The 14,046-nt window shown below is 42.9% G+C and overlaps 1 protein-coding gene across 1 annotated transcript in view; it reads left to right on the plus strand.

Annotated features, from left to right (window-relative positions):
• Positions 1–202: 202 nt before the first annotated feature.
• The window catches only part of LOC137095200 (guanine nucleotide-binding protein subunit alpha-11-like), a 167,986-nt gene continuing 154,142 nt past the window's right edge, over positions 203–14,046 (plus strand). Inside the window, exon 1 of the mRNA XM_067461587.1 lies at positions 203–582. Coding sequence (XP_067317688.1) covers positions 447–582 — 136 coding nt within the window. The 5' untranslated portion in view covers positions 203–446. The remainder of the gene's footprint in view (positions 583–14,046) is intronic.

Genomic DNA, 14,046 nt, shown 5'->3' on the forward strand with positions numbered 1-14,046 from the left:
ACACGTGCCTGCCAACCCCGAAAGGCTCCACCTATCCCTGCTCTCTGATTGGCCGCGCTGCCTTCCTCGCGCCCAATCCCGCCCTGCATCAGAGATCGCGGTGGGGCCCGCCCCTTTTTTTGTTGAGCCACCCCTCCTTTCTTTTCCTGAGGGAAGAGGCGGGCTTGTTCGTTTCGAACCAATCCGTACACCCCAGCCCATCTCGCGCTCACTGCCCCATTGGCTGAGCCGACCGCCTGTCCACCGTTCGGTTGAGCGCGAGCGAGTGTGTGTTTATGTGTATATGTATATGTGTAATATGTGTGTGTGTGTTGTGAGGAAGCTAAGGCGGTGTCGGCGAGGCTGGGTTGGCAGCGCTGAGGGCTGCGTGAGACGGCTGGACTGAGGCCTGGGGCGAGTCCTAGTCCGTTTCTGCTGGCCTTCCTCTCGCCGCTGCCGCCACCGCCATGACGCTGGAATCCATGATGGCCTGTTGCCTCAGCGATGAGGTGAAGGAGTCGAAGCGCATCAACGCCGAGATCGAGAAGCAGCTGCGGAGAGACAAGCGCGACGCCCGGCGGGAGCTCAAGCTGCTCTTGCTCGGTGAGGCGGCCTGTCAGGCGGCAGGAGAAGGAGGGAAAGGGAGGGAAGGATGGAAGGCAGTCAGGCTCCAGCTATCATTCTATCACCCAGGCTCCAAGTAGGTTGCTATACTAACACATATACTTATACATATATATGTCTTAATATCGCAACCTGTTATAGCATACTGCATTATCTGTATACATTACAATATCATGATATAATATATACCATAGTTATATATAATATAGATATTAGCATATAGGATATTATTTGTATCTCGCTAATATGTTAATATAGTATATAATAATCTATTCTTATATATAATAATTATACATGTGTATATATATATATATATATATATATATACTACAGTATCAGGATATAATATACGATACATTCTACAGTATCGTATATCATAATCTATAGTTATATATAAAACTAGCTGTACCCGCCATGCGTTGCTGTGGCCAACCTTCCCTCACTCTTTCCTTTCTTCCCCCCTTTTCTTTCCCTTCCGCTTTCTCTCCTTTCCTCCTTCTCTACCTCTTTCTTTCCTTCCTTCCCTTGCTGTTTGATTCCATCCTTCCTTCTCTCCTTCCTTCCTTCTTTCTCAACTTCTTTTATTCTCTCCTTCCTTCCCTCTCTCTTGCCTTCCTTCTCCACCTCTTTCCTGCCTTCCCCCCTTTTTCTTTCCCTTCTACTTTCCTTCCTTCTCTACCTCTTTCCTTCATTCCCTCCTTTTCTCCTTCTTTCCCTCCTTCCTTCTTTCCCTCCCTCCTTTCCCTCTTTCCCTCCCTCCTTCTCCAGATCCATAATTGTTTATGTCCATAGTGCTCTCTAGATGTAGGTGAACTACAACTCCAAAACTCAAGGTCAATGCCCACCAATCCCTTCTAGTTTTTATGTTGGTCAGGGGAGTCTTGTGTGCCAACTTTGGTTCAATTCCATCGTTGGTGGAGTTCAGAATACTCTTTGCTTCTAGGTGAACTATAAATCCCAACTACCACTCCCAAATGACAAAATCATAATTTTTTGAGTGATGGTCACTCCTTGTGTTGTGAGACGTTTTGCTGTGATTTCGTTCATTGGTTCTTTTGTTTATAAGGTACTCATTACACACAGAGCATTTTTATATATATAGATGGATATCATTAGTATATTTATTTGTATCTTGCTGTTATAATATATTGTCATTTTTGTTATATACGAGGGATATTTTTTAAGTAAGGTCCGTTTTGTTGTAGACACTAGTAGTTTGCGCGCATACTGCAACGAGCGCATGCGTTGTGTACCGGCATGCCTCGGGAACAACTGTGCTCAGTTTCCGCTCTGTAGCTAACCTGTATGGTTCTCTTCTGTGCTTTAAAAATGTTTAAGACTATCAGCTCACCCTCTGTATGTAAGGTTCGCTCAATCATACGGTTTTTGTCAGCAAGAAACCCGCCTGCTGCAGAAATTCATCGACAGATTTGTGAAGTGTATGGTGATACTGTTATGAGTGAAAGCAAAGTGCGTAAGTGGGTACAACAGTTCAAAGATGGCCGTGACAACGTCCATGATAAGGACCGCTCCGGTTGCCCTTCTTTGATTACAGACTATTTGATTTGATCGCACACTCATATCTTTGGTTTTTGTGGTCCTCTGTTAGGAGTTTCGGGATCCAATGGGAGCACAATTTCCTAAACTTTAGGTGTTCAGAAACAATGTTGTAAAGCACTGATCTCAACACGTCAGGAAATTTGTTTGAGAGACCTGTTATTGTGAAGCACCTGTTCTCACAAATCCTCGCTTCAACTGAAGCCACCAAATCGTCTGTAATCAAAGATGGGCGACCGGAGCGGTCCTCATCATGGACGTTGTCACAGCCATCTTTGAATTGTCGTACCCACTTACGCACTTTGCTTTCACTCATAACAGTATCACCGTACACTTCACAAATCTGTCGATGAATTTCTGCAGCAGGCAGGTTCCTTGCTGACAAAAACCGTATCACTGAGCGAACCTCACATGCGGAGGGTGAGTTGATAGTATTAAATTTATTTTATTTATTTATTTACTTTGCTTATATACCGCTGTATCTCAAGCCCGAAGGCGATTCACAGCGGTTCACAAACATTTTTAAAGCACAGAACAGAACTGTATAGGTTAGCTACAGAGCAGAAACTGAGCACAGTTGTTCCCGAGGCATGCCGGTACACGATGCACGCGCTCGTTGCAGTATGCACGCGAACTACTAGTGTCAGCAACAAAACGGACCTTACTTAAAAAATACCCCCGTATAATAGTCATCTAACAATATTGGGATATAATTATATTATTACAATTTCATATATCATAATTTATAGTTAACTATAAAATAGATATTATTAGCATATTTATTTGTACCACACTTTTATGTTATTATTGTATATAATAATCTATTGTTATATATACTTACTTAGGTGATCCCTCAGTAGGATAGTCTTCCTGGATCAGTGTTCTGGTGGGTCCGTAGGTGACTGTTGAGCCCTATTCCTGATCTGCATCTTCTCCCGAAGTTAGGGCATTGGTTTCCAGGTGGAAGGTGGTCTCGGTTGGGATTGGCTTGATGCGTCTTCCTCTTGGCACACCTTTTTCTTTCGCCCTCCATTTGTTCCTCTTCAAATTCTGCCTCACTACAGGTCCCCAGTTCTCAATGTCTATGCCAGAGTTTTTAAGGTTGACTTTGAGTCCATCTTTAAATCTCTTTTCCTGTCCACCAACATTCCGTTTTCCATTCTTGAGTTCAGAGTAGAGCAATTGCTTTGGGAGATGGTGGTCAGGCATCTGGACAATGTGGCCGGTCCAGTGGAGCTGATGGTGGAGAACCATCGCTGGTGGTCTTTGCTTCTTCCAGCATGCTGACGTTTGTCTGACTGTCTTCCCAAGAGATTTGCAGGATTTTCCAGAGTCAGCGCTAATGGAATCGTTCCAGGAGTTGCATGTGATGTCTGTAGACAGTCTACGTTTCGCAGGCATATAGCAGGGTTGGGAGGATAACAGGTTTATAAACAAGCACCTTGGTATCCCCATTAGGGAAAATGCTCAGGCGGAGTTGTATTTCAGTGTCGATGTTGACTTTGGTGGAGAGGTGGCAGCCAAGGTAGTGGAAATGGTCAACATTTTCTAATGTTGCACCATTAAGCAGTATCTCTGGCATTGGAAAATGATTCGCTGGTTACTGCTGGAACAACACTTTGGGTTTCTCGATGTTCAATGACAGGCCGAGCTTTTCGTAAGCTTCTGCAAAGGTGTTTAAAATGGCTTGTAGATCTTCTTCTGAATGCACACAGACAACGTTGTCATCAGCATACAGATGTTGTAACCTTGGTTTTGGCTTTCAGTCTGCTGAGGTTAAACTGCTTGCCATCTGTCCGATAGCTGATTTCCACTCCGGTGGGAAGCTTCCCATCAACAATATGAAGTATCATAGTGATGAAGATGGAGAATAAAGTTGGATCAATAACACATCCCTGTTTGACACCTGATTCCACCTTAAATGGGTCACTTTGGGAGCCATTGCTGTCCAAGACTGTTGCCATCATGTCATAATGGAGGAGCCCCAGGGTGTTCACAAATGGATGGTACAGAGAGCGCTGCGATTCATTGACCTTTGCAAGGTCAATGAATGCCATGTACAGAGGTTTATTTTGTTCCCTGTCTTTTTCTTGGAGCTGTCGTGCAGTGAAGATCATGTCCACTGTTCCTCTGAATTTTTAAATGTACGAAATCCATAAGGTTGTGGGTGAATTACAACTCACATCATGCCAGGTTAACCCCAAAAAACTCCATCAATACTTAAAGTTTGTTATGTTGGGCAAGTTTGCACTAGATGCATCATCATTGAAGTTCAATGTGGTCTCTTGCTGTAGGGTAATCTTCAATTCCTACCATGGTGACTTGATCCCCTCCAGTTAGTCATGGGTGTTCTGTATGCTAAGTTTGCACCAGGCCCATCATCGATGGATGTCACAGTTTCTCTGGTTGTGGGTGAACTGCAAATCTCAGAAAGGAAGGTCAGTTACCACCCTCTAATAATCAAATCTTGGCATATCAGGTATGTGTGTCAAGTTTAGTCCAAATCTATCGGTGTTTGGGTTCACAATGCTCTCTGGATATAGATGAACCGAAACTCCCCCAAATCAAGGTGAATTTTGCTCAAAGACCTCCAGTATTTTTTGCTGGTCGTGGGGGCTCTGTAAGCCAAGTTTGGTCCGAATTCCATCTTCGGTGAAGTTCTGAGTGCTCATTGATGGTGGGTGAAGTGTGCATCCCAGTACCTACAATTTCAAAAAGGCCATGCTAATTCCCTTCAAAACCGACCAGTATTCAAATTTAACACATTGGCTGTCCATGCCAAGTTTACTTCAGATCCTTATTGTTTGGGTTCATAGTGTTATCTGGATGTATTCTTTACTATATTTATATATTGCCTTTCTCACCTCTGGAGGAGGGGGTGCTCAAGTTGGTTTACAACATAGTAATGGCAAATATTCAATGCCAACATAAAGAAATTATAATAACTAATTACTACATGTAACTATGAACTTAAAATCATAGAAATTGCATCGCCATTCCAAATTGTCATTGCACATGGCCCTTAATTATTCTTTGGACTGCATTATTTATTAGCCAAAGGCTTGATTCTACTATCACATCTCTAGGTGAACTACAACTCCTATAAATCCCTCCAAAAACCTGCAGAATTTGTTCTTCTTTTTTTTTAAAAAAAAATATTATTGAGTTTTATTGAATACAGCGAAAGAGGGGGAATATAATCAAGAAGATAGTAAAGTAGGAAATTAGTAGTGATGAGAAATACAAGTGAAAGATTAAAAAAAATATATATGTGCAAAAAATACCCAAAAATACCAAAAAGTTACCAAAAATACGAAGAGAAAAAAAAGGAAAAAAAAGAAGAAAAAAGAAGGGACTTCCTTCTGATTCTGTCCGTATACGTTCTATTAGTGTCTAATATTATATATTTCTTCTTTCCAGTTTGTTACCTCAGTTCCATTAAATAATTTTGTACCCAACTCCAATATACTCGTCAATTATTGATCAATTTGTTCTTGATCATGGAAGTTCTGTATGCCAAGTTAGTTCCAGGTCTCTCATTGGTGGAGTTCAGAGTGCTCTTAGGTTGCAGGTGAACTATACAACTCCTATAAATTATGGTAAATTCTCCTCCAACCTCTTAAGTATGTTAAGTTGCTGATCAATTCCTCTGTTATGTGCCATAGAAAATAATAGGAAATGGTTAAGGGGGAGGCAGTGTCTTGCAAATTCCACACCAATGGAGAGAGTAAGAAACACTGGGATATCTGTGGTTAAGTAAAAGCAGAAAATCTAGGATGGAATCTTCCCTCTATGAAAGCCTTCACTGAGGTGGTGGGCAGTGTGGTGTTTATGGAGGACATTGGCAGGGCTCTTGGACATGTTCAAAGTGCTCACTATAACCTGCAATGTCATTGGAGGGAGCATCATTTGTGTCTCCTGAATAGTGGGAGCTCTAGCTCAGGGGTCCTCAAACTAAGGCCCGGGGGTCGGATACGGCTTTCCAAGCTCATTTACCCGGCCCTCACTCAGGGTCAACCTAAGTCTGAAATGATTTGAAAGCACACAACAACAACAATCCTATCTCATCAGCCAAAAGCAGGCCCAGACTTTCCATTGAAATACTAATAAGTTTATATTTGTTTAAATCGTTCTTCAATTTAATTATTGTATTATTTTAAGTGTTTTTTTGCATTACATATAAGATATGTGCAGTGTGCATAGGAATTCATTCATGTGTTTTTCAAATTATAATCCGGCTCTTCAGTATTTTGAGGGACTGTGGCCTGGCCCTCTGTTTAAAAAGTTTGAGGACCCCTGCTCTAGCTGTTTGTGGAGGCAGGAGCTGGTCTGTGTAATTGGACACCCTAGCCACATACATGCATACATATTTTCACTTTTATTATGTGTGTAGATAGTATATTATCATCTACTGTTATATAATTGTCATATAAATTATATCATGATATAATATATATTATTACAATATCATACATATATATTACAATATCATGATATATTGTGTAGTAGCTTGGGTACCTGGCAATGCTTTGGTTATTTGAAAAAGGCATTGTTTGTTTTGGGGTGAAAGGTAATATCATTTAGTTAAATAGTAACACTATTTGTTAGAAAAAAACTCCCAGCTTTGATTTGTTTTTATATATATATATATATATATAAAGGCTCCCATTAGAAAGTGCATAAGGATGTGGGTGAACTACAATTCCCAGAATTGTGGGTAAATCCACCCCAAACGTCTTGTTCAGTTGCTGATCAATTCCTGTTTGCTGTGAGCCATAGGAATGGGTAGAAAAGGGTTGAGGGAAATGCAGTAGGTGGTATCATGCAAATTTCACAGGGGGTAGGTGAGGAGACAGAAAGGAACTCTACAATGTCCATTCCGGAGGAAAATCAGAACATCTAGGATGAAATTCTCCCCAAATGAAAGCATTCCTTGGGCAGTAGGCAGTATGGTGTTTGGGGAGAACATTGTCAGGGGTTGAGAGACATTTTCATGGTGCCCACTGTTGGAAACTGCCATAAGTTGCTTTGGGGAGATAGGGCGGGGTACAAATAAATTATTATTATTATTTTACTGACACAAAAGCACAGTATATAGTAGGAGATCTATATGCTGGATTTCGTATTTTAAAAAAATCACAAGTCAAACACTTTCCAAGCGTCTAGGGATTGTGTGATGTATTTTCGAATGATGCGCGCAGTTCCAAGTAAGGTGGTCTTTTGTAGTTGACAGATCATGATTTTGTCAATGTTTATTGTTTCCAAATGCTGGCTGAGATCTTTTGGTACGGCACCCAGTGCGCCAATGACCAATGGGACCATCTGTACTGGTTAATGCCAGAACCTTTGTTCTGGGTTGTTGTAGGTTTTTTCGGGCTATATGGCCATGTTCTAGAGCAGTGGTTCTCAACCTTTCTAATGCCATGATCCCTAAATTAATTTCCTCATGTTGTGGTGACCCCCAACCATATTTTTGTTGCTACTTCATAACGGTAATTTTGCTACTGTTATGAATTGTAATGTATTGTATATACTTGAGTACAAACTGACCCGAATATAAGCCAAGGCACCTAATTTTACCATTAAAAACTCAGAAAACTTATTGACTCGAGTATAAGCCAAGAGTGGTAAATGCAGCAGTTTGGCCGGGGTGATCCATGCCTTGGTCATCTCCAGATTGGATTACCATAATGCGCTCTACGTGGGGCCGCCCTTGAAAACGGCTTGGAAATTCCAACTGGTTCAACGGGCAGCGGCCAGGATATTAACTGGCGCTCCTTACAGAGAGAGGTCAACCCTTCTGTTCAAGGAGCTCCACTGGCTGCCGTTTACCTACCGAACCCAATTCAAGGTGCAGGTGCTTACCTACAAAGCCCTAAATGGTTTGGGACCTGCCTACATACGTGACCGCATCTCCGTGTATGAACCCACGCGCTCCCTTTGTTCATCCGGAGAGGCCCTGCTTGCGATCCCACCTGCGTCACAGGCACGTTTGGTGGGGATGAGGGACAGGGCCTTCTCTGTGGTTGCCCCCCGACTCTGGAACACCCTCCCCAAAGACATTAGACTAGCACCCACGTTGGCAGTCTTCAGGAAGAATCTGAAGACCTGGCTATTCCGATGTGCCTTTCCGGAATAGAATAATCTCCAGCACTACATCCCAGAAGCACTTTATTAGAGTTAAGACTCTGCACATTGCACTTGCCCGGAAATCCAACATACCTCCTGCCACACCCAGCATTTTTTTAACTTGTACCCATCACTGGCCCGGCCCTGGTTTTTATTGTGTAATGATGTAATGTTTCGTTATTGCTTATGTTTTTAATTTCCTTTAAATTGTATTATTGTTTTGCTGTTGTGTTGAGGACTTGGCCTTTGTAAGCCACATTGAATTCTGCGGGAGATGCTAGCGGGGTACACATAAAGTTTAATAATTAATTAATAATAATACTGGCAATTTTCAAAAATAAAAATAAAATTACATTGAGGCATCAACAGTTTAAATGTTTTTTAATATTTACATAAAACTGTAATTTAAAACGGTCTAATTCTGATTAAATCACTATTCTAACCTTCAATGTAAATGTGCTTACCAGTACATATCCTTCCAGTAATAATAAACAGAGTAAAATAATAAATGTAATAATAACAATGATAGATTAAAATAATAAATGCAATAACAATAATAGTAAGGGTAGAATAATAAATGTAATAATAACAATAATAGATTAAAACAATAAATGCAATAATAATAAATAAGGTAGAATAATAAATGTTATAACAATAGAATAAAATAATAAATGTAATAACAGAATAGAATAATAAATGTAATAACAATAATAAATAAGGTAGAATAATAAATAGTAACAATATAATAAAATAATAAATGCAATAATAATAATAATAATAATAATAGGGTAAAATTATAAATGTAATAACAATATTAATAAATAGAGCATGGCAATCCCCACCTCCACCAACCCAGTCTCCCCCTCTGTCAATCCCAAAGAGACACAAAGGGGCTCCAACTTTTCCTCAAAAGACAGGAGAGAAAAGAGGGGAACCAAGCTGTTCAGTAGTGAAATATGCTGCCTTGGAGCATGGTGGAGTCTCCTTCCTACTCTGGGCTTTTTAATGCAGAGCCATCTGTCGGGGTGCTTTGATTGTGTGTTTCTGAGTGGCAGGAGGTGTGACTGGATGGCTCTTCCCTCTGCTCACCTTCAAGGCTGTTTTTCTCTGGGGAAAGAATGTTTGTAGAGACAGAGAGAGAAAGGAGGAGCTAAGCCAGATCTCTGCTTTGCCTCCAAGGTTGCTTCTGCCCTTGGGAAAGCAGTGGTGGCTACCCTTCCTCCTCCTCTTCCTCTCTCCTTCCCTCTCTCCTTCAGGACACACTGAATCTGAGCAGGGGCCAGCCTCCCGAAGGAACAGGAGCTGCCTTGGAGGGAGAGAGACTACATTACCCAACAGGCATGTCCTGCTTCACCCTCTCCCCTCTTCCACTTCAAATCAGCCAACATTCTGCCGAGGGGAGAGGGACTGGGGGTTTTTGGGACCCAGGGCTCCCAGTGCAGCTGCCTGCCTGCTCTCCATCCTCTTCGGAGCCAACAGCAGAGAAGCTCACTGAGGAAGATTGCAAAATGAGCAAGCCTGGGTGCAAAATCCCTTTTGCACCCCAGTCTTGCTCATGTTGCAATCTTCTCCAGGCAGCTGCCCTGCTGGCTCCGAAGAGGAAGGAGAGCAGGAAGGGGGCAGCCAGCCAGCCCACGGGAGCCCTGAATTCCAAAATCCCCCAGTCCCTCTCCACTCGGCAGAATGTTGGCTGGAAGGCTGGAAAGATTTGGAATGGAGAGTGAGAAAGGGGTTTGGGAAAGTGGAAAGGACTTGAGTGGGACAAGCAAAATAGGAAAATGGGAAATACAGGCTGGAACCTGGGAAAGGCTGGGATGCAAAGGGAGCTGGAAAAGTGGGAGGGGGGGGGAAGTGGAGATAGTTAAGACTGGGGTAGGAAGTAGGAAATTAGACTGTGGTGGGAGAGGAAGACAAGCACCCAGAAAGCTCTTGAGAGAGCACAGCACAGGCACGTGGTATTCTCTCCGCACAGCAACCATGCGCCCCTTCCTCTCCTCCTCTTGGAGCTTGAGCTCTCTCGGGACTGCCTTCTTCTCTTTTCTCTCACACCCAGCTGGGGTGTTGTCTGGAGAGGTTAGGGTCTTGGCAGGAAGGTGTGGGGCTGAAAGCCTTCTTTCAGCCTCACCCCTTCCAACCAGGACACTCACTCGAGTATAAGGCAGAGGCAAGAGCTGAGCAGCGTGCTTTCTCCCACGCACGCTTTTGCCTCGAAGCTCCTCCTCCTGACCCTGCAGCCTTGTGGGAAGAGAAGGAGGAGTAGCCAACCAATGGCCGGCAGCCATTTTGGAGACGCAGTAGGGGCGGGACCAACCGAGGAGGCTTCACAGCCCCCAGAAAATGGCTCAGCGACCCCGCTAGGGGTGGCGACCCCCAGGTTGAGAACACTGTTCTAGAGGCATTTTCTCCTGATGTTTCGCCTGCATCTATGGCAAGCATCCTCAGAGGTAGTGAGGTCTGTTGGAACTACAAAAAAGGGTTTATATATCTGTGGAATGACCAGGGTGGGACAAAGGACTCTTGTCTGTTGGAGCTTGGTGTGAATGTTTCAACTGACCACCTTGATTAGCATTTGATAGCCTGGCAGAGTCTGGAGCAAACTTTTGTTGAGAGGTGATTAGATGTCCTTGTTTGTTTCCTCTCTGTTGTTGTGCTGTTGTAATTTTAAGAGTTTTTTTTATTACTGGTAACTAGATTTTGTTCATTTTCATGTTTTCCTCCTTTCTGTTGAAATTGTCCACATGCTTGTGGATTTCAATGGCTTCTCTGTGTATTCTGACATGGTGGTTGTGAGAGTGGTCCAGCATTTCTGTGTTCTCAAATAATATGCTGTGTCCAGGTTGGTTCATCAGGTGCTCTGCTATGGCTGACTTCTCTGGTTGAAATAGTCTTCAGTGCCTTTCATGTTCCTTGATTCGTGTTTGGGCGCTGCGTTTGCTGGTCCCTATGTAAACTTGTCCGCAGCTGCATGGTATACGGTAGACTCCTGCAGAAGTTAGAGTATCCCTTTTGTCCTTTGCTGAATGTAGCATTTGTTGGATTTTCTTGGTGGGTCTGTAGATAGTTTGTATGTTTCCTCATCAGCTTCCCTATGCGGTCAGTGGTTCCCTTGATGTATGGCAAGAACATTTTCCCCACGTGGTGACTGCGATTTGCACATATGGTACATTCCTGCGCTCGCGCAGGCAGCAACGGAAAAATCTCGAGACCATTTAACAGTTAATGAAGCCCTGCCCACTCCACTCCCCTCTATAAATAGCCCTCATAAGGAGGAGCCAGAAGGGCCTTAAAGATAAGGCGAATATACCTCATTCATCCACTAGATGGATGAATGAGCAGTGCCTGCCCACATAAGCCTTCATGAACCAGGGAGGCTTTTAGTAGATAGCACCTAATAGACAAATGGTGTATTGCGGAGCCCCGATGCCGATGCAATGGCCATATATGGGAAATTCTGGCAAGCATAAGCAAAATAAATCAAAGCCAAAGAAATCACATAAATCAGCAAGACAAGTTAATGAAACTACAGAGCCTGTAAGGGCACAAGAAGAACAATCAGCTGATATGCAGGATGAATTAATCCTCCTAGGAAATACTGACTCCTCTGATGAGGAAATGAATAATATTGAAAATGTTGAGGAAATGGAAGATGCTACTTCTAATGGGGATGACTATACAAAGTTTGCATCCTTAGTCACTAGAATGATACATGCTTTGGATCTATCTACTCCAGAGCCTCCTGAGTCGGTTGAAGACCCAATGTTTCCTAATTCAGATCAACAAGAGACCAATACAGACCCACCAAGACCCACCAAGAAAATCCAACAAATGCTACATTCAGCAAAGGACAAAAGGGATACTCTAACTTTTGCAGCTCTGCCTTACCTGCCCTACCAGCTCTGCCTTACCTGTTGAAACTAACTAAGACACCAGAGGGCTCTCCATCATTAGCCCCTGCAATGCCAAAAAGAATAGACAACCTTTATAGAATTTACCTGTCCTCTGCAAACTGGATAGCCAAACCATTGACACCAAATACTGTCATAGCTGAAGTGGGCCATGGTCAGAAAGCTAGAACAATAAATCCGACACCATCAGATAAAGAAGGAAGGAAAATCGATGCAATGGGAAAAAAGGCCCACATGGCTGCAGGGCTATATACGAGAATGGCGCACTATGCCACATACATGAGTGCGTATCAGACGTTCCTGTGGAATAAGATAGCACCATATATTGATTTCCTTCCAGAACACGAGCAATGCCTACCAAGGGCTTTCTATTCGGGGGCTGTACTACTAGCGAAATTTCAAAAAGATTTTGCGAAACACATGGCAGAAGCAGCAGGGAAAGTATTTACAACTGCCACGTCGATTAGACGACATGCTTGGCTGCGTGCTTCTGCTCTGTCGGAGGAAGGACGTACTATGGCTGAACATCTTCCCATGCATGAGGATGGCTTATTTAACCCAAAAACGGATGAGAAGCTCAAACATACACAAGAAATGAAAAAGACCATGCAGATTTATGGTTTTCCTCGACAAGGGAACTCTCAGCAGAGATCTCGCTGGCAGGCATCCCCACCATACTACAAAAGAAATACCGGTAATTATTACGGCGGACAACAACGTCAACATGCACCTCTAAATAACAGACCATATATACCATGGAAGCAAGTTTATGGAGCCAAGAATAGATTCCAGCCCTACCAGAATAAGCCCGCTCGTTCGGGAGGGAACAAGCAGCGTTTTTGACATTTTCCCTCTGGGAAAGGAGGAGTTAGACTTGCCTAATGTGTTAAGTTCTGATGTTTCAGAACAAAGTTATTGTTCTCCTAGTTCTGAATGTTTTCCTGGTTATGGGAATTTGAATGCTGTAAATTTGGAATCTCCTTATTTTGGGACGCGGTTAGCCTCCTTTTATGATGCTTGGTCGTCAATTACTTCTGATAGTTGGGTGTTACAAATAGTGAGAGATGGTTATCTAATAGAATTTGACAGTTTACCACCAGTAGGCCACCTCAGGGTCACACCTCCATCTCCTCCGCTGATAGAGGAAATAAATACCCTGCTTTTGAAAGGAGCGATATGTCCAATTCCTATGTCAGCATATGGACGATGCTTCTTCTCGAGGTACTTTTTAGTATCAAAAAAGGGAGGTGGACAATGCCCGATACTGGATTTAAGGGGGGGTGAATAGATATATTACTACCAGGAAGTTTCGCATGGTGTCTCTTAAGACAATACTCCCCTTACTGAATAAAAACATTTGGTTTGCAATGGTGGATTTGAAAGACGCTTATTTCCACATTTCAATTAATGCACAACATCGTAGATTTCTAGCCTTTAAGGTCGGAAACCAGGCACACTGGTTCAATGTCTTGCCGTTTGGTTTAGCAACGGCCCCAAGAGTCTTTACGAAATGCATGGCCACTGTAACGGCTTACCTCCGCACGACTGGCATAACGATTTATCCGTACATAGATGATTGGCTTTTGGTAGCAAATTCGAGGGAATTATTAACAGCGCACATTAGCAAAACATTGTTTCTTCTCCAGTCCCTAGGTCTGATAGTGAACTGAGAGAAATCAGGCCTAATTCCGACAAGGAGAATCCAGTACATTGGAGCATTGCTGGACTCAGAGGCACAGAAGGCTTACTTACCCAACGACCGTTTTCTAAAACTACAATCCTTGGTGTTACTGTTGCTACTAAGAGGTTGCAACGTACTTTATCTAAGTTGTTGTAAGGATCAATGTTGTTT

The sequence above is a fragment of the Anolis sagrei genome, chromosome Y (genome assembly GCF_037176765.1).
Source record: "Anolis sagrei isolate rAnoSag1 chromosome Y, rAnoSag1.mat, whole genome shotgun sequence".
Lineage (NCBI taxonomy): Eukaryota > Metazoa > Chordata > Lepidosauria > Squamata > Dactyloidae > Anolis > Anolis sagrei.